General features: G+C 42.1%; 1 protein-coding gene across 5 annotated transcripts in view; it reads right to left on the bottom strand.

Annotated features, from left to right (window-relative positions):
• Nucleotides 1-21,225, bottom strand: part of MAP2 (microtubule associated protein 2) — a 216,208-nt gene that overhangs the window by 66,607 nt on the left and 128,376 nt on the right. For all 5 annotated transcript variants that reach the window (XM_058840417.1, XM_058840419.1, XM_058840420.1 and 2 more), the window contains exon 5: nt 107-392. In XM_058840417.1, the coding sequence (XP_058696400.1) occupies nt 107-368 (262 nt within the window). In that variant the 5' untranslated portion in view covers nt 369-392. The remainder of the gene's footprint in view (nt 1-106; nt 393-21,225) is intronic.

The raw sequence follows: 21,225 nt of genomic DNA, 5'->3' as shown, positions 1-21,225 counted from the left end.
CCCGTGCCCCATGGCACGCTTGACTCCACCTAACATTTCCTCTTGGAGAAACACCCAAGGTTCTGCAAAGCCCTCTGTTCTGCAGCAGGGCATGGAGGTGCATTACCTGCAGTCTCCCTGTTCCCTGATGACAACTCTCCGTTGATGCCATTCTCTTTGGTCTGAGCATACGTCCCTGGCTGCTCATGGCTGCCCAGCCTCAGCTCCTCAATCTCTTGGTACGGAAATCCATTGGCACTTCTGACCAGTCCGGCACTCGCGCCACCCTGATCCTTAATTTCAGGTGAATGTGGGTGTGAAGAAGCCTCTGTTAGCTGACCTGAAGTCCAGTGTGGGGCCTTGGCTTCGTCTTTCCTATCATCGGCCATGGCTCCTTGCCTTCACCGCTTGGCCTGTAACGACATGAGCAGGAGAGATCAGTTCCAAACGGGTGACTGTGTCCCTGAGCATCAGCACAAACATGTCACCACCACTGCTGCTGGTAAATTCAAGTCTGGCACAGGAAAGAAGTATATCTGTGTGCTTGTCCTAGCTGTGAGTGAACTGATTTAAACCCAAAACAAACCACCAGCAGGAAAAATTATGGGTCAAGTCCTCCCTGACTCTCACATGCCTTGCAATTATCAGCACCATTTTCTTGATGGCTGCCCGTTCATTAATCTGATTTTAACGCATTAATTACAGTTAAAACATCAACCCAATTAACAAGAGATGAATCTGTCATCACAGTGCCACAACCTGCTCTCAGGGCAATAAAGGAAGAATGCCACAAGTGCTACAAGTTGAAGCTGCTGCTGCAGTTCCACCAAGGGGGTGCTTGTCAGGCACAGAAGCACAAGGTGACGTGGCCTCTCCAGCACGTGCAATCTGCTACTTGTCATGACAGAAGCAAGTCTGGGAATGCACACTGGCTTCCTGAACACCCATGCTGTCTGACTCCAGTTAAATCCCCTCTTATTTGCTGTTATGTGAACATTCACACACATTTGTCCAACCCTTTTGTCCAATACAGTCCATGGGGAACAGTTTGTTTCTCACACAAGCATTTGCATTATCTTTTGACTCTCAGTACTTGTACAGAAATAAAACTAATCATTATTTGCTACTTCACACACATTTCACTCCTGTTAGTTAGCTTTCATTTGTCCAAGCCAAGGAAAAAAGCCACAGCATAAGCCATAGTGCTTGGCTAGTCCTCACAGATAAATGCAGCAGTAGTTCCTCAATATGTAAACCTAGGAAGGCAATAAATCATAATCATGTTTTGATGACACACTGGCCTCTGGAGAGGAGAAAACGACCTGCCCTGAGCTAGCTACTTCAAAGTGGAAAGCAGCAGGCCTTTTCCAAAAGCACTTGCCACCTCTTTTTTACCCCAGGAGAAAAACACATAAAAGCAGTGAGCTGAATGCAGTCAACCAGCCACATATCACAGAGGCTGAGCAGTCTGGAAAAGGCAGCACAAACTGGATAATGTATATATTCTGCAGACATTTAACAAAAAAAAAAAAAAAAAAAAAAACAGAAAAAGAAAAAGAAACTAGTTTCCATAATGTCAGGTCAGTTTGAAGAAAACCTCTAAACACAAGAAAAGGCTATTTGCCAGATAATCACTGATAATTGATAATTTGACCTGTTTCTGATCAGACATTATAACTTAAAAATGATGGCTTTCAGAGCTTCTTTAGATTTTTTAAAAAACATGTTGCATCACAAAATTACATTTCATTCACAATATGTGACTCAAACTGGAGTTCCATATCAAAAAGGCCTAAAAATTCTTTTGCCCCATGGTAAAATAATGTTATAGAAAGTGCTCTGCCTGCTCTTACCCTGACCCAGCATCATTCCCTGGAGGTACCTGACTACATAAAGACTGAAGGATCCACTGAAACTTGTAGCCATTCCTTTAAGCTGGAATGAAAATGATGGGATGGGCATTATCACAAAGGAAGGAGACATGTCTCAGTCAACCACAAGAAGAGAAGAGTAAACACACTCCACATCCCTTTGCCTTCCCCACCTCCGTTACCCTGATGGAAGACTCAACAGGGAGACGTTTTGCACGTACAGGCAGAGCTTTAAAGCAGCCATCTCATATCATACCAGGAGAGCTGATGGTGTCATTAAGAAGAACAGCCCAAGATAGGGAAAAACACCACTCCTACAAACCAAAAAAAAAAAAAAAATAGACCTCTGCCTCTAGATCTGTTTATTGCATGATTCTAGAGAACATTTTCTGATCAGAGCCTTTCCAAAACATGAGACCATGGGACAAATATCTTCCTTTTTACATGAATGAGTAGCACACATTCAAAGCCACCAACATTTGAGATATGAGGACAGAACAAACCTGTTCTGGGGGGGAAAAAGGGAGATAATTCTCATTTATGTCCCCTGGGGAAGCTCAGGAAAAAAACCACAAAAATCTCAGAAAAAAACAACCAGAGAAAAAGCCCAAGCCCTAACTCAACACTTCCCTCACCAACCCAGTGTGCTTGGAAGCTGAGAGCAAAACCCAAAGCAGGATGAACCTGCCCACCAGCTTCACCAGTTCAGCCCCTGGGTCAGCCATGAGAGGAGCCCAGAGGCACAGCAGGACAGGGAGGGTTATGAAAGAGCCAAGTGTGGGGAATGTAGCTCTGAAAATCACTGGGACAAATGCAATAGTTGTATTCCACAGTTCCGCAGTTTGGTAGCTATTATCCCTGAAATATCCTCTTCCTGGTTCCAGGCAGACACTCCCTGCTTCACTTGAAGCTCTTGAGGAAGGATATTCACATCTTCACAATGGACTGTGTCACAGAAGTCCCCAGTGAAAATAACAAAAGTGCTTTTATCTTTAAAAATAAATACAGTGGGCAGACTTCAATGCGAGCTGCGTGTATCTGGAGGCAGAATTTGGCTCAGTACTTTTAAAAGATGGTTACAGAGTAAAGCATGGATGAATTCATTCTTGCCTCTCTGTTATTCATCAAGTGCTCTCAGGCTTTATAATGGTAGAGAGAAACAGCAAGTGAGTCACACAATGCATCTTTGTACTCAGCAATTTAGCAATGACTATCTGCTGTGTGCTGTGATTCATCCACAGCTTGGGTTCAAATCCAGAATACACAGGTGTGTTTTGTACCATCAAGTGAGTTGTTTTTCTTTCATTTCATTAGCATACAATGGAATTAAATTAATCAGGATAATGTAAATAATGACATAAATACCAAGAGTGGCCAGCCAATATAGCAGAATTTAAATAGTGATAACTATGTAACAAGAAAAAAACCTGGAATAATTTGGGCAACCTATGGAAACACTGTACTTCAGGGAAGCAAATAATCCCTCTTTTTACCAGTTTCTTATTCTTTGCATAAGCTGCAATGAAGGCTTTCAGAAAAACATAGATAAGAAGGCACAGCCAGTCCTCTAAAATGTCATGTTACTTTAGTTAAAATTGATTTGTATCTTTATGAGCCTTTCTTTGCTAACCATTACAAAAGAACTGCTTTATCAGGGAATACACAGCAGCAATCCTACAGCATGTTTTCACTCTTTCTCTGAGGTCAGTGGTAGTGAGGGGGTGACCCAGGCAGGTGCTTGAGCACAGCAGAAGGAGCAGTGGAGCTCAGACAGTTCCAGCCTTGACTTCACTGACCCACCAGCACAGCCCCTTACTCCAGAGCCATTCTGGCTACACAGCACAGGACTGTGGTAACACTCCTCCCTTGGGATGCTCCTCACCCTGAACTCTGATCACAGTCACCATACATGCAAATCACAGTGTAAGACTGGGGTGGGAAATGTGCCCTCCACCCAGAGGGATCAAGTAGGTGCTGTTGAGCACCACAGATCACATCAGTGATACTGACCCACACCCATGGGCCATGCACAGCCTTCCCAAAAAGGCTTTCCTTGTCCAGAGTGACATGGAGGATGCTGCTGAAGCAATTGCTTGTCTGGAGAGATCATGCTCCACTGGCAGCAGCAGTGATGCAGCAGTGAAGAGACACCTCACAGACCTTAAGTTCATGTCGTTGTAACTCAGGCAGTGCACTGAGGGGACAGCATTATGGATCTGGACATCCTGTCTTCTGAACTAATAACCTGGAGGAGAAATGATGATAAAAATGAACCCTCCCAGCTTTTTCAGCCATTTGGGAACTGTACAGAGACAGAAAATACTGAAACACAGAGGGACAAATCTCATGGGGGATATGTGGTCTGACAATGCAGTTGCCTCCTCCTTTTGCAGGCACTCTACATATATTTATTAATCCATATGCTCTTCCATGTGACACCAGCTCCCACTGCCATGGCTGGCTTGAACCAAGCCTGAGTGCTTTGAACTCTGTGCATAGCAAATCACCCACAGTAATACAGCATGAGGCCATGATATGCAAAACTCAAGGTAATGCTGATTTAAATTTCCTATTGTGCCAGCTGTCCAGAATCATCTTAGTGTTATATTAACACTGCCTTTGCATATAAACGGATGAATTTTCTACAGATTTCTTACTTTTTAAGACAACAGAATTAGGCCAATACTGAAGACTTTTGCAAATAGCCTGTCTTCCTGCTTCAAGCCATGTTTTTACCTACCCTTGTATCTGTGAGCCCATTCAGAGTGAAACGAGGATATTTAATTTCAGGGAAGCTAATTTATCTGCTAAAAGAAACAGCCACCTGGATACATGGAGGAAGAACTACAATTCTGGTGCAGGCAAAAATTGTCACTGGAGCTTCCTGAAGGGAGAGACAAGGCACTCTTTAAAAAAAGAAAAACAAACTCTGGCAGGGTGTATGGCCAGATCCTGAGGACAGTGGGAAGAAGAGGGGATGTGCCCTGTGTATGGCTCCAGGACCAAATCCTACTTGTCAGAGGGCAATTTAACTCTGGTGCACCAGAGCACTGACTCAGTTGCCCTGAGTTGCAGCTGCTTCCAGAGCCAGGAGAGGGAGGGGATTGCTCCACAGATGCAGACTGGAGTGTACAGATATGGCTAATGACCTCAGGTATCCAGGCCTTCCAAAACTCCTCAACAAGACTGCCTAGAAGATATTTTTTTAATAGAAATTTAAGAAATCCAGAGAATTTCTTTCAGAGAAAAGAAATTAATGAGGCATCATGCTCGTCATTTTTTGCATAAAGGACACCAAGAATTTAAGAATAAATTAAGATATCTTCAAAATTAGTTATAAATAGCGTGCAATCGAACTTACATTAGTAAATAACACAACAAAAGAAATTTCATGACCACACACCAACTGTCCAACAGAGATGATGGATCTGAATATTAAATACCAGGCACAGTGATTTAAAAGGTCTCAATGGAATTCGCCAGTAAATTTAACTTACTAACAACTTACATCTAGAAGAGCCAAGGAAAGCAGGGAGGTATCAGGAGGCTGGAATAGAAACAAGAGGTAGAAGGTGGGAAATTTAGATGGACAAGTTCCAATAACCTCCTGCCACCACCAAAAGCTCAGGCTGTAGTATATAGCACACAAACCTTACCAACACTGTTGTCTTCATGGACTCTCCACATATTCACAAAACAAGAAGACCAGTTGTGGATGCCATTTCACTCCTGCATTTCAGCTAACATGCATCTCTCAAATTAATGTGATTATTTTCAGATATGAGTGGTGTGCTTCACATTGCTCAAACAGAATGACAGAACCCAGCAAGGGATAGGGAGAAAGTCTCATGGTGTCTGATGGGAACCATGTCAGCTTCCTAAGAGGAACACACAGTCATGGTCCAGAAGCCACAAAACAATTAACCAAAGCTACACTTGATGCTAAATGTCTAAGTGCTGTAATTGCAGTAATATGGAATATTATTAGAGAGAATTATACATTCTCTCCATGGGAGCCACTTTACCTCTCTAGCCAAATAAATGATGAACAAATTTCTCTGTTATTTTATATCAAATATGATTTACTTCTTCCTTGTCCACTGCTTGAGTTGTTAGCTTTCAGCTAGATCCCTCTTTCTCGACAACAGGAGCAGGACTATCCCTTTAGACACCACCTTGCACCCCTTAAAAATGCAGGCAGCATTCATCTCCTCACACTTGTACTAGCATTGGTGGGTTTTAAAGGCTTTTCCATTTCCACACTGCAAACAGTTAGTCAATAGCCACATATTCTTTGTAGAAAATCCTTTTGCTTGAACTTTGGATTATGAAGCAGATAAAAAATAATGGATGATCCCTGGACCAGAGGAATCTTACTGTGGGAAGATGAAGAAAACAAACCACAATCTCCACGCCTGCCAGAGCTGAGAATGAGGGATGGCTGCAGCCTTAAAAGCAGTGGATCAGACCTGCAGCACTGGCAGAGCAGAGACAAGCCCTCTGATCCTTCCTGCAGTGTCCAGGCCTGTGACAGCAGAGATTTTCACCCTTCACAGAGCTCCCAGCAGTTGAGCTGGACACCAGTGGAGCCAGGCAGGTGGGAAGGGTGGGTCATCCCACTGCAGAAATTGCCCAGGTCCTAAAGAAAGGGGAATGCTTTCACTTTGAGAAATGTTTACCTGACCAAGCCCTGCTCTGTGCTGAGCTGCAAACCCTGCTCAGGCAGGTGGTGCACCCAGGTGCTGTGCAGAAGGGATGAGATGCAGCATGGTGCATTTCCACTGGTAGCAAGCAGGTCTGTCCCAATGCAGAACACAGGCACAGGTACAAAAATGAGACATTCAGTTGTTACTCCTTCCTCCCTTGGGAAGGTGCTCATTTCTCTGGGCTGCTGAAAAGCACCTCAGCTGACTCCTCTTGGATGTTCCCCTCTGACACATTCTTGCCCAGCTTGGAGAGCTGCCCTCACTCCCATGCTCAGGAACCATATATAAAAACTTGCTCAAACTCCAGAATGTAAAACTGAGTGCCCTTCTCTCTTGAAATGGTGACATCATGGTACTAGCAGCTTGTGACTAAAAAAACCAATAAAATATCTACTAGAGCTCACTTCTAGATAAAAAGAATCCCTGTACACCCCTTCTTACCTCAACAGCAACCCTTTTCAACAAACTCTCACACTCCTATCTACCATAATTGCTTCCTGCAGGATACAGGAAAGGCATTTTAGCTGGTGAAGGAGATGGTAACCATAACAACAGCACCATGACAACTACAAGTGATATCTGAAACATGAAATACAGCAAGAAGTTATTACCAATAAATTTGGTCAAAAATAAGGATGGGAAAAGCAGCAAAGAAGCCATAGCAGTTAGTGCAGGTGCCAACACAAAGAAACACAAGTGCCCCTGGATTAAACTGCACACAGTCCTGCACATCTTAAGATGAGGCACCATGACAGCCCTGTCTTCTGATCAGGAAACAGAGAAGGCAGTGTCTGCTTAATCCTGGATGAGATCTCTCCTGTCTTAAGGGAGCTGGAGAGACTGAAGGATGGAAGGAGAGCTTCTGGGAAGCCAGGAAATTTCTTGGCAGCTCCCAAATTTCTCAGTGGAGCTTTATGTTTCCACAAGAGTCATTGAAATAAGACCTGAACAAGAACAGGGTTCCTCTCAGGGAAGCATCTCTGTGTCAGGCACACTGCATTGACTTTTCCACCAGGCACAATTTCAAATGGGCACCGTGCACTTCAGTTGGCAGGCTTGTCTGAAACAGGAGGCTCTGCAGCCCTTAGCCAGCAGCCATCTAAACAACCTGTGCCAAGGCTCTGACTTCAATTCTGGCAGAGAAAAAGATTCACCAACATTTGTGGCTACATCAGCTTTTTCACCCCCAGTGCAGAAGGCGCATTAAAACCCACCATAAACAAACAGCACAAGTTCCAAGGGCTGTGGCAGATGAAGTCATTTGGGGTGTGATCAGACAACATTCAAAGAAATGGCCCTCTTAGAGCTTTTCACAAGGAATTCAGCTCACTGGCTTGCTACACAGGATTGCCCAGGGTAGGCATACCAAGCAGTGGGTCCTTTCCCAGTTCAAATACTTTGTCACCCTCTGCACAGCTTTCCTCTTCTAACCCCCTTGTTCTTTAAAACACTGCAATAATCTAACTGGGAAATAAACCTTTGTTCATGGTACACTTCAGAGATTTTCAGGTATATATTGAAGGCTTAAAGAAATAAACACTCCATAACTCAGTCCTTATTTTTACTTTTACAGTCTGCTTTTTCCTACCAAAATAATTTATTTATACTATATATATATAATATACATTATATATATAGATAAATTGATAGATATATAGATATAGATATAGATATATAGATATAGATATATAGAGATAGAGATAGAGATAGAGATAGAGATAGAGATAGAGATAGAGATAGAGATAGAGATAGATTAGATAGATATAGATATAGATATAGATATAGATATAGATATAGATATAGATATAGATATAGATATAGATATAGATATAGATATAGATATAGATATAGATATAGATATAGATATAGATATAGATATAGATAGATATACACACACAAACACATTTATACAAAAAATTCTTCAAAAAGCTAAGAAGAAGAGAGGAAACCTTCCATTTATGGAGGTGATTTTGAAGGCAAAAGATGATTCAGATTGCACCCAGGAAATCTGACTCCAAAATAAGAGGGTTTTTTTTTTCATATTTCCCTCTTACCACAGTCACTTCAAACCTCAGTAAGAAGATAGTTGAAGATCTGTGACAACACCATAGCTAGCTGGAGGATGGGCTATATAAGACAAGAGTACTCAAAATACTGTTTAAGGAGGAAAATTCTTCATCAGTCAGGGAAGAAGTAGACAATGTGATATAGCCATTGCAGGCTAGGGAAAACAAGGTAGAACAACAAGAAATACAAAGACATCAATGCTGTCAACATTCCATAAGTTTGGCCAGCTAAAACCTTGGCTGGCTAATAGAAATGAATACTCAATACTTGTTTCCTCTCCCCACTGCCATTTCCAGTTTAACTTTCAGTACTTATAAACAGCTGAGACCAAACCATCATCTTATTTATTGCAGAGGTACAGAAAGCAACAACAGCATACACCACACAGTACAATCATCTAATTCTCATCCTCACATTTTCAAACCTGTTTTTTGAAGGGCCAGCCAAATTGGGTATTTGCCACAGACCCTGCAAACAGGCCACACAGCTATATGTGCTTCCTTTGCTCTCAAGTTATAATTGATCAGCACTTGTATTTGGACAGGGGCTGGTAAAGGTAACCCACAAAAACACTGGGGTGAAAGTCTTAAGGGTTTGTTTTCCTCACATTGACCTTACTAACACATACTGATTTGATGTTGCATCTCTTCTCTCAAGGGATTCCAGGATGGATGACAGCTCACATTAGGCAGTGAGGAATTAATTAATTATGCTAATATATTACTTGCATATTCTTCACTTAGGACAGGTCTATGCTCTTGTCAGCTGCAGGTGAACTGCTCTTCTTGCAGGTGAGGCAAACTGGACCATTCAGCAGACGTGATACAAACTTGTCTGCTAAGCAAGAACACCCACAACAAAATCTCATTTATCCAGAATAAAGCACTTTAACTACACTGATACGTCTTTGCCTTTTCTGCACACGTAACTTTTTGACATAACCCTCATTTATTCTGATTTCACCAAGATCTCATCAAGCATGACACATACACACGATCTTGACTTTATTCAGTGAGCTTTTAATTACAAAAAAAAATAAATGCTGCCTCTACAAATGTGTCTGCACATTTTGATTTTTCAAAGGTCTTAGCTACCTTTAAAGATTCATTCTGCTAAACCCCTGCTACAAAACAATCTTTGAAAAAACCCAAATGCTATCTTTGGGAACATCATCATGTCAGCTACTACAAATGGTAAAAAATATGTACTGGGGTAATTTCTGTCAGATTGCTCCCTCTAAATACATGCAGGGGAAACAGCCTACAGCAGAATTCTGAAACAAAGCTCTCTGCACCCTCTCCAAGGCCATGAACCCAAAAGGGGATCCAGGGATGGAGCTCCTGATCCAGCTGCCATCCTAACTTAATTCTGTCCTTCCATATGCTGAATTAAAGGAATATGATCCATTGTTCTATAACTGAACAAGCACCACAAAGATGATGATGCTAAAATGAAGCATCCCAGTAAATGAAGGGACTAAAAGGAAAGGATCTTCAAGATGTCTGGGTAAAAATTCTTGCTCATGTGAAAGAAGTTTCCTCTCCAAGTCAAGGGCAGCAGATTATTCTTTTACTGAGAGTACTCTGAGCTTCTCTTCCTAACATTTGGACACACCAGACAATCATGCCAGGCACACAGTAAAGTAAAAGCATCGCATTGTCTACCAGAGACATTGTTCATTCATGCTGAAAAAGAGCATCAGGCAACAGAGAGCTGGTGCCCAGATCCCTCCACCCAGACTCACTTAAGCAGATTTGATTCTCAGTTTCATGGTGAGGAAACCTTAGAGGGCCCAGGAACCCATTATAGCCAATGGGAATCAAAGCTTTTAGCTGCGGCACAAAGCTTCTAACTCTAAATAAATAAATAGAAATAAGGAGACAAATAATTGGAAAACTGATTGGGAAAGGAGTTATTCACAAATTCAGCTTGTTTACATATTTATAATAAACTTGGCAGGGATTAGTTAGTGCTAGAATTTTCCTTCCTAGAGAATGCCTGAATAGTATTTGTTGTGCTGTAAAACCTTGGTCAGAAGTGGTAAGATTTTCTAGCTAATGATGTTACAAATAAAGAATTTATTTTAAATTAAATATACCCTTATACTTGTACGACTTAAAAATATGCTGTCCATCCCACACTCAGCCACCCACTTGTATGACCAATGACTGTATACCCTGGCAAATAAAATAATCTCTCCCTATCTCAAAATGAGAATACCCAGAAATCTGTGCTCTAAATACTCAAGACAGTAAAATCACAATATTTGGGATATAGTTTTATCATGTGGTAGGTTTACACTACCAAATCTTTACTAAACCAACCTGTAAAAGAAAATAAAGCTGGCAGTCACTCTTTAGCCTGTTCAGGCAATGAGGCAAGAGGGCAGGGAGGACAGAGACAGTATTGAAGGAACTTGGAGCCACAGGAACTGATTTTGCAGCTCTCACTTTCAGCAGAAGTCTTTCCCTCAAAACTGTTTCAACTAAGCTCTTAGACTGTGCACTGAAAGAGGAGTATATATGCCTCAGCCTGTACTTTAACTACAGTGATATTTTAAAAATTTAGTTTTTAATTCCTTGTGTTTTTGAAATTAGAAAATTAAGGTATGCATGCTGCATACCCATGCATATCCTGCATGAGCAGGAACCAAGCCCCTGAGTCACTCAGCCTTTCTGAAGTCTTAATTGCAGGATTTTCTATCACAACAAAGACCTATTCCAGAGACTTATTTCCTCCCTAAGCTTCTGTGGGTGTGTGCAGCTACCTGATTCCTGCTACAGGTTGAGTTTAACCTTGTTCTGCTGCCACCCCTTTTCCTGCCACTCAGTGCCAAGGAGCTGATGAATGTTAAGTCAGTGGCGTGCTCCTGGGATAAGAGTGAGTGAGTTTGTGTGAGGTACAGAGCAAGCCCAGGGCCAGGGAGTCGGGAAAGGTAAGAAAGTTGCATTGGATGAAGGAACACATTCTTGGAGGAAATGATCTGGAAAAACCCCAAGCCATGGGGCAGAGTGTGTGTTGTTTTAATACAGAGAGACAGACAGTGGGAAGGAGGAAAGCTAGGTTAATCTCCAATCAAACCATCCAGTCTATCTCCTGCCATGAGCAGCTCCACACGAAGAACCAAGGATCTCCACAGAGCTAAGGCCAAATATCTGCATTTTCCCAATGCAGCCTCTAGCAAGTGACACAGTTCTGGTGATTTCCATGGGATCCAGGTGCCCTCATGCCTGTGAGGATCCACATCATCACACTCTTTTCAACACTTAGCACTACACACAGAAGGTACCCCCAGGGTGAATTTCTGGACAATGAAAGTAGTCTGTGTCCTTCCATGGACTGCAGTCAGAGATTTCCACTAAAAGGCCAAAAAGACACAAAAAGCACAACAGGTCATGCAGAGCACTGATGGACACAGAGTATTCACACATGCATTTAAGGACTTCTGATGTCTTTTCTGAAAGGTACCCAGGATCCAGCCTGGATCCTGGATTCATCTTGAATTTCTCTGTACATTTCCTTTTGTAAAGTCTGTCAGCAGTACTATTGAAGATGTTTGTTTAGGATGCCTGAAAACATTAATTATTAATCACAAATGAAATAAAGGAGAGCTGGATAAGGTACAAAAGAGAGCTGAACAAGGATGATAAAAGACCTAGAGAAGCTTCTGTGAAAGGAATGACTAGACATGCTAACTCTTCATCCTGGGAAAGAAGGGAACAAAAATGCTTACAAAAATGCACACAAGTGTGCAGGGAGAAGATAAGCAGAGAAGAGAAAACAAACAACCCTCTCTCCACAAAGAGCTACAGAGCATCAAACAGAACTCACGGGTGATGGGCTCCCCGCAAAAAAATACAGCAGTGGCTCTTCCCACTTTATGGAATTACACTGTGCAGCTGGTGTTGCATGATGGAATTTTACATAGGTTCAAAAGCAAACTTCTGAATTTTCCTCTCATTGTTTTTCCCATGGTTTCTCAATCTGAGAGCCTTTTTGGGGAAAGCAGTGTTTTTACCACATAAATAATATGTAGCTCTAATGTGGATTAGTTACTTTGTTTGCTGTTTTAATATTGACTTTAAATAATTGTGTGGTTTCTTGTCATTCATTTTTAAAGGCCATTAAGTGTGATGAAATGTCACAACCCCTCTCTGAATATCACAATGTTTAACAACTTCTAATGAAAAAAACACTTTACAACACAGACTATTGCTCTGCAAATGAAAAGCACCTATTGATAAGGCAGGCTCTAGGAAATGAACAGCTTTGTTGGGCTGATAAGTTTCTAATTGAAACACAACATTAATCCAGATATTCCTCTGCTGATGCAGCAAAAGAGGCTCTGCAGACCATGTCTGGCTACTTGCACAGAGCTGGTTCACTACATGAAGAAAGGGGGTGACAATTTTCAACTCATTCTGTGGAATCAACTTGATCACCTCATGTTAAAAATCTAGAGGCAGCACTGAGGTGACTACAGTGACACAGAGGTAATTATCAGGTGGGGGACATCACCAGGAAGATGACCTGAGAAAAATGTTCTGTGGCAGGGGTGCAACAAGGAAGACAAATGACCTTTCAAAAAGGACCTGGTTATATACCCAGAGACACTACTTGTAAGAGGTCTGATGAGACAGTGTGTGTAAATGTTTTATAGCTGAGAGGCTCAAAGCTCCAACAGTGTAAGCAAAGTCTTGTACATTTTCTTTTTCATGCAGGGTAAGCAGTTGAAAACGCATGTCCCACCAGTGACCTCGACTCTGACCCAGAGGGGCTGTCTGTGGTTGAAAAGATGATTCATTCACTCAGCTAGATTGGCTGAATGAATAGGCAGTATTCAGACTGCAGAACACTTATCACTTGGGATTCCCTCAAAATTTAGGTCTGACATGACTGGGTCAGTAACCACGTGCTTTTGTTCCTAGCTCCTTGAACAGAAATGTCTCCTTGCATTCTTCAGTGGTTCCCACAAATCAGGTCGATTTTTATGGCTTGCTAATTATTGCTGCTAGACTTCTGCAGGGCTTCACGATGAAAAGTAGTGTATTTTTGAAAGCTCAGGGCACAAAACTTACAGAATAAATCACTGTCTATCAGACAGCAACAAAATCCAGCCATGGCAGCCACTTGAATGTACACATCTGGGTAGTGCTTAACTTTATTTGTTCAGGAATAGAAAGTTTTTTTCTGCTTCTGTTGATAGAGCATACTAAAAATTGCCAATAACACAAAAAGAGCAAAACAAGAAACTGTCACAAATCAGACTTTGTCTATAGGTGCATCAACATCTATCACACATACAGAGCAATCTGAAATGCCACTAGGGTTGCACAGGTACTCCTCAGGAGTTGAGCTGTGAAAGAAAAGAGGGATAACTGCATAATCCTAACTGGGTCTCTTTCTGCATATGTAGTCTACTGCCTAGTTCAATAAACATATTTTATTCTTTGCATTGCCTCTGTCTAGATAATCTCACTGGTGTATTTACTGCAGCAGCTGCCCAGCCATTACCCCATGGGCTTCAGTCCCTCACCCAGGGTCTGTCCATGTTCACTGTGCAGTCTGCAGCTTTCACCACTGCAGACTTTGTGAGCGCTATCCTTCCCACACCAACATCCACTTCCAGCTCCTCTCCTGCAGGTTTCATTCCAAGCATTCCCATTCCTTTATTAACTTCCAGTTTTCCTTCCTGGACTTCTGTCCCATTCAGCCCCTCTCTCCAACCTGCCTCCATGTCACTGCTTTCCCATCCTCACCTTTCCCCACACATTTTTTCATCAAAGCTGTTTCTTCTACCCTTCACTCCCTGCTTCCACAAGATCTTAGCCATGTTTTCTAACTTTGGTTTCCTCTGATTTTTAAAGCACATACTTTCTTCTCTTCTTCCAGAGACTATAAGCAAAGGAGAGGGCAGTAATTAATTTTTTTCCCCCCCACTCACAGTGTCATGACATGACATATATCAGGCTGGTCAGGCTCAGAGAGGTTCGAAGCAGCAGAGGCTCCAGCAAGTCTCTCCTGACAGCAAATCATGATGTGTTAGCCCCTCCTCAACATCAAGATCATTAAAGAACTTCAAAGACAAGTCTTAACTTTAAATGGCAAACCTGGATTCCTCAATGCAGCCAGGGAAGGCAACTTTTCTCCAGGGAAGGACAGCTTGGGCCAAAACATGTGCATAAGAGAGCAGTACAAGACTGACTGGCAGAGAGGAAAATTGCAAGCTGAGCTAGAAAAAGTTTGGCAAAGTGGTAATAGAAACAGGGTCTAATAATAGAAAGTAGCAAGCTACCTGAGCTGGCTGCCTCACCTGCAACACCCTGATAAGAAAATGTATGAGGGGATGTGCATGTTATGCTCAGAGACACACGAGCAGATAGGATTGCTGTATCCACAGGGATGGCAAGCTGTACACTGACTGTACTGCAGGCCAGAGTTTGATTGTCTGATTTGAAGTAGAAGGTGTAAAGAGTTTTCTGAAGAGGCAGACAGTCCTTCTTTGTATCCTCTGAAAGAAAGTACAGATTCAGTCAGGGAAAAGCTAAGAACTCCCAACAGAGGCATCTCAAAGACTTTGCTATATACTCTTCATCAGCAGAGTGCTTCCTCCCACTCAGATTTGGGCTCCATTCCTGTCCAAACTCCTGGTGCTGCTGGAATGGCTTTTGGGAAGAGACAGCTTGAATTCTGGAAAGTTCAGAGGTGTGACAGCTATAGCTGGTCTATGGCTGCACAGATAATTTGGCCTAACAGACACCAGCTCAACCAGCCTAGCTCATTAGAGAAATAGAAGTGAACAGGCCCTTGGATATGATAGTGATATGTTGGATTCAAGTTCAAACAGAGGACCCCAGACAATCCCTTTGAAGTACAAATGCACCCATTGGCAGTGAGCTGAGCAGAGTTGAGACCCTTGGCTAATCATGTCTGTAAGCACAGGAAATTTGAAGCCCCTATAAGAGGGGCATCAAACAATAAACTTTGGCTGCTGCTGCATGAACGTCAGGGTGATCTTGTTGCTTATCTGTCTACAAAACTGGGACACAGAGGAAATGGGTTTGGACTCTCTGGGCCCCTCTTGTTGAGAGTAATGCAGTGTTCATTCCTCTTGTGAATTCCATAATCTCTGGTCTTTTCCTCTGGCACTGCCACCACAAAATGCCTCAGCCACAGCTGCCCCTCCAGGCAGGCCCTGGCCACCAAAAGGGGCATAACATGCCAAGGTCTCCCCCTCATCTCCCAGTGAGCCAGTGCTGAGTAACAGGCAGCAAGATACTTGTCCCACATCCAGTCTCAAAGGTACAAAATCACCTGAATTTATTCAGCCTGAGCCCTGAGAAGAGGTTTGTCCTGGGCAGTGCCTGGCTGTAGCACAAAACGTCACACTGAGGCTCCTAACAGCCCGTGCAACAGACCCCATGCAGAACATCACAACAGCTTTTCCTGAAGTGCAGAGACCTGCCCCACCTCCAAAAATCATCAGAAGCAATAAACCACCATTGCTTTCTCTGCATCTAGACTTGCACCATGTGAAAGAAAAGACCTCCCCCCTAACTTCAAATATTGGATACCCCTTCAAAACTGTGAGAATGCAGCCGTGAATAAACAAGCAGGAAATTCAGTAAGACACAAACTGACTGCACCTGTGCCAATGTGTCCCTCCAGTCTCACTCCTCTTAGCCCCTCTCTGGGCACACGAGATGTGCCTCAGCATACAGCCCACGTCCACCAATCTCTGAAACACCCCTGTGGCCATGAAAATGCAAATAAAGACACAGGTTCAGGGATAGAGACTTCCTGATCAATTCAGAGATTGCCATAGCTCCCTCCCACCCCACACCTGATGTGTGCACTTTTTATTAGGCTGATGTGGCATTTGGAGTAATTTTTCCAGGGTAGAGGATTGAAGTATTTTCCAGCATCACTGGGTACCCTACATATGCACTGTCAAAGACCAAGAAATTATGAAAACCACTTTATTTATTTTTTTTTTACAGAATACTTATATATTATAAAAAGAATGACTTTGCTGCTGTCCTTTTAGCTATTACCAGTTTGAAACACTTTACATGAGTGGGGCTGCAGCACAAATTAGAATAATGAAATCCTAAAAGCTCCTTTTCCTGAAGCACTGCTAGGATCAAACCCTACTGTGTGCATGCCAATTGGCAAAGATTTTCAGAGAGGGCTTACTCTGGTGCTTTGTCACTGTTCCTCTGTGAATATTAAAAAAAGTCAGGAGATTTTTCTTGAAGCAAATTTTTGCAATCCTCAAGACATTTCAGTTTTCTTCACATTTCTGATCAGTTTAGAGATCTTTATTTGTGAAGTGCATACTGTTAACATCAGGCTAATAAAGACTACAATATCCACTTTGTTATATTTGACATAAAGCCCATGATCAGTGAAAAAAAAAATTACCATTTAAAAAAAATATTTTTTTAAATCAACCATTCAAATGATAAGCTGCTTTGAAGAATGCAGTGCACATCACTTTGTTGTACCACTTCCAAGGAGCATTGCTCATGACCAACTGCAGCTTCTGAAATGCAGGTGGCATTCTTCCTTTAGCCACAGCAAAGAACTACTCACACACACATGATCTTAAAGGGGTTTCTATCAATACTAAATTTACACAAAGGTGACAGGAAGTTACTGTATAATCAGTTCTATCCATATAGTTAATATTTCATTTCTCTTTGTTCCCTAGCATGAAACCAAACATGGCTCTATTTTCTTTAGTTCTTGACCTTTTACTACTTTTTATACTGATTTACCTGTTCAAAACCCCAGGAGGCTTTAATGTGAAAAATTTCCGATGACAACAGGAAGATTTATGAATACTGCCCAAAGCTCTCCTCATCACACCAGAAAAATCTTCTGCATCCAGAAAGGTACAGAAAGAGCTCACATTAGGGACAATCAGTGCAGCATTCATAGTCTCCTGCTCAAACTCCCAGACTAGTTCTCAGTCAATGGTACAAAAAACAGCCAGGGAAAATACTCTAAAGACATGGTACAAGAACACCTCTCACTCCACCTCTTCTTAAAATCTAGATTAAAAAATTCACTTCAATTTAACTCCCAACATTTGTTTTTCCATTTCAGCAACTGCCAAACAAGACACATGATGATAAGAACAGGGGCAGCAGCAAAGCCCAGTGCTATAGCCATGGTATAGAATATACATTAAGGCCCCTGGACATCCCCATTTCTGCAAATCATTGTCAAGTGTTAATGCAAGGCCAAATTAGGTACTAAAGGGCTTTAGAACTGGACTTTTATACAATAAAATGAATAGCCAGTCCTTTGGCAGGAAGAAGTCTAAGCATTCAACATGTTCTTGAGCAGGAGGAAGAGCCAAGCAGCCCAGCCTTGCAGCAAAACCCGTGTGGAAAGCCAGGGAGACAAGGAGAGTTTTCTTCTCCACAGCCAAGATGTCTCTATCCTTACCCAACCCCCAAGTGCAGCATTGTCTCAGTGGCAATCCTGGTGTTTCTGAAAATCCTCTTTTCAACACTTTTCTGGCGGTGTGGGCTTGGTCCTACCAACAGCCAGGCATGTCTGCTGGGAAATCAGCAATATGCATCAACAATCCCTGACATAAGCTCCTGAGACAAGGATGTAATTCTTCTGCAAGTACCCTAGGCAAGGATATTTGGGGTGTTACACTGTTAAATCCTTCAGTCCTTCACTGTTCATGTCCTGTAAGCAGGCTGTAATAATAGTAATAAAAAAAACCAAACAAACAACCCAACAAAAACAAAACAAATCCCAAACACCACCACAAAAACAGAACCACCAAACCACACCTGAAAAAATGGAACTTCATGTATTTCAGAGCTGGAAATACTCAGTACATTTTCTCATCATAAATCAAGGTGGTTTTTTTCCTCAGCAGCTAAGAGTGAGCTGTATCTCAAATTTTCTAACACAGGATTACTGACCTGCATTACCTTGGTCACTGCCTATTTGCAGGACTGCAAATACATGGCACTATAAAATACTGGGTGCCACACAGCATCAAACACAACACATATACATCACACCTGGCAAAGCACTAGACACAACTGACTTCCATGAGTTAACATGTTTTGTTTTGTAGTTTTTGTCATGTAGTGTTTTCAAGATCATTAACAGGAGCTGAGGCACTCAAACCAGTTCCTTCACAATTTCATTTTAAGCCCTTCTCGCTGCTTTTCTCTGCATCTTTTCCTACCTGCAGAAATACATGATAACTCCATACAGAATTCCAGTTTCTCAAGGATTTTCATGTGTGCTGCTTTGACAGGGAGGGGCTCATGTTTACAATAGTGAATCAAAACATCAGTCAATAAAACTGCCTACCTCAGGAATTAGAAATATGGCATAACTGTGATGCCAGAATACATCTGAAAGAATGAAATAGCAACATAAGCAGTACATTACACACTACTTTAATTGCACCCTCTTTATAGAGAGGACAACAATGGAACCTGGTAAAAAGATGATGAATGTTTTCTGCATTTAGCAGCACCTGCTTCCATTTTACTTCCCTTGTCATCTCTGCACCAGAAACACTGAAATAACCAGCATCACTGCAGTTGTAATGACTTGAACACCCACCTCAACCACATACAGAAAAAAGCCTAATTTTGTAGGCTTTGGTGCTTTTAAATTATGCTTGTTACCATGAGAACTCGATTAAAATGCCACCCACAAGCTTTCAGAAAGGGGGTAAAAACAACAACAAAACAAGAAAAAATTAAAAAATAAAAAATATATACTTTTAATCAGTGGTAGTACACTTGCTGCATTGCAGCATTCTCACAAGCTCCCCAGCCTTCTGCAGTAAGAGGCAGCAGAGACACCCAGAGAGATATATTTTGCTGAATACTTTATTCAGGAAAAAATTCAGCTGACTGATTGTTGTCCAGTATTTTTGTACAATATTCCATTCAAAAAAGCACATATACATCTTTTACACCATTATATAAGGTTTGATTTGAAAACCAGACTATTTCATGTTAAATGTGAGGGCAACTCTGACAGTCACCCAGGACAAAAAGGTTTTTTGCTGATATCTGAGATAAATCAAAGCTATGACACCCTCTGCTTTCCCATTCATCCTACCAATTTGTTAGCTTTATAAATTTATGCTGATTTTTATGAATATTTACTTCTAGAAACTCGAGTGATAGCACTGTATCTTCTAGGCTTGGTTTTTTTTCTTTTGAATTTACAGCCTTACGTTTGGATTAATGGACATGGATGCTGCATTCCTGCGGTTTGACCAGGAGTCAAAGTTTGCACCCCAATCCTTCAGCCAAATCAGATAATTACACTGTGGTCAAAACAAAAGCCAGCAACAAACCACACCAAACAGCTTGGTCAGCAGTGTATGTGTTAAATGCCACAATTAGGAATGTAGGCTGTAGGAATGGCCTGCAAGCACTGGTAGGCAAGAAAGGAGGAAGAGTTTCACACCTCTGATCAGAAGAACTTACTAGGCATTTATTCAAAAGGAGTCATGTCACTGAGCTCTCTCTTAAAAGACATATCTACTCCTCCACAGGAGGGAAACGATTGCTGTTGTAATTAAAGGGACCAAGCAGACTGTATCTCATTGAAGGTGAGAACAGAGTTAATTTCCCTGTGGAAGATCAATCACCCTTTCCACAACACTGTCCACACTGGAGCATCCTGTAGGCTTCAAAAGCAGCAGCTCCATGAGGAAAAATCTATGGGCCAGAGAGAGAGAGAGAGATGGCATGAGCGTGAACTATGCCAGAAACCCTGGATACCACCTTCTCAAAAGGAAAATGTAAACTAAGTTGAAACAAGGGGGATAAAATGGACCTTTGATATGGCTTCAGGGGAGAAGTCAGGTCTCCCAGTCCTTCACTTGCATCTTTACACAACATTAATAGTTGCTCTCTCCATTTTGAATGTTATGTGTAATGTGTGCACTTGCAGCTGTACTTTCACCTGTCATGAGTTAAGCACTGCAGATGATAAAGGGTTCCACCAGGGGAGGGAATAAACCATGCACCAGCAGCAGAGGACATCCTAAAAGACAGAGGTGTCCTATCCAAATCACACAGGCTGCATGGGAAGATTGTACCAGCCAGGCTGGGGGAGGCACAAACATCTTCCAGTGACACCAGAGGCTCTCAGCTGTGCAAAAAAAAAATACAAGTGTATTTGCTTGAACTTAGAACATCAGATGTGGAAAGTGTCATAACCCCCAGCAGGCAAGATCCTAAAAGAGACTTTTTAGATCACTGTCAGTCATATTTTGGGAAAGAATTCTAAGGAGCATCTATCACAGGTAATTCCATTGAGGTTAAGAGAACTACCTTGACTCACCTCACCTCCAAATCTGTACCCACTGACTGCCTGGAGCTCCCATGTCAACCCCTTCCTGCTCCTGCACATGTACAGAACTGACTCCACCAACTTCCATGGGCTGTACACTACACAGGCAAAACATGAGCAAAGCTTGACCCTGTATACTCAGAAGACCACGGGCATATCATACTGGAGGATGAGACATGGTGCAGAGAGATATGAGAAGAGGGCTGAGCTGAAGATAGAACAATAACATCAGCCATGGCTGG

Source organism: Poecile atricapillus, chromosome 5, assembly GCF_030490865.1.
Source record: "Poecile atricapillus isolate bPoeAtr1 chromosome 5, bPoeAtr1.hap1, whole genome shotgun sequence".
In the NCBI taxonomy this organism is placed as follows: domain Eukaryota; kingdom Metazoa; phylum Chordata; class Aves; order Passeriformes; family Paridae; genus Poecile; species Poecile atricapillus.
The sequence above is the reverse complement of the archived record's forward strand: the minus strand, read 5'-3'. Positions and strand labels throughout refer to the sequence as shown.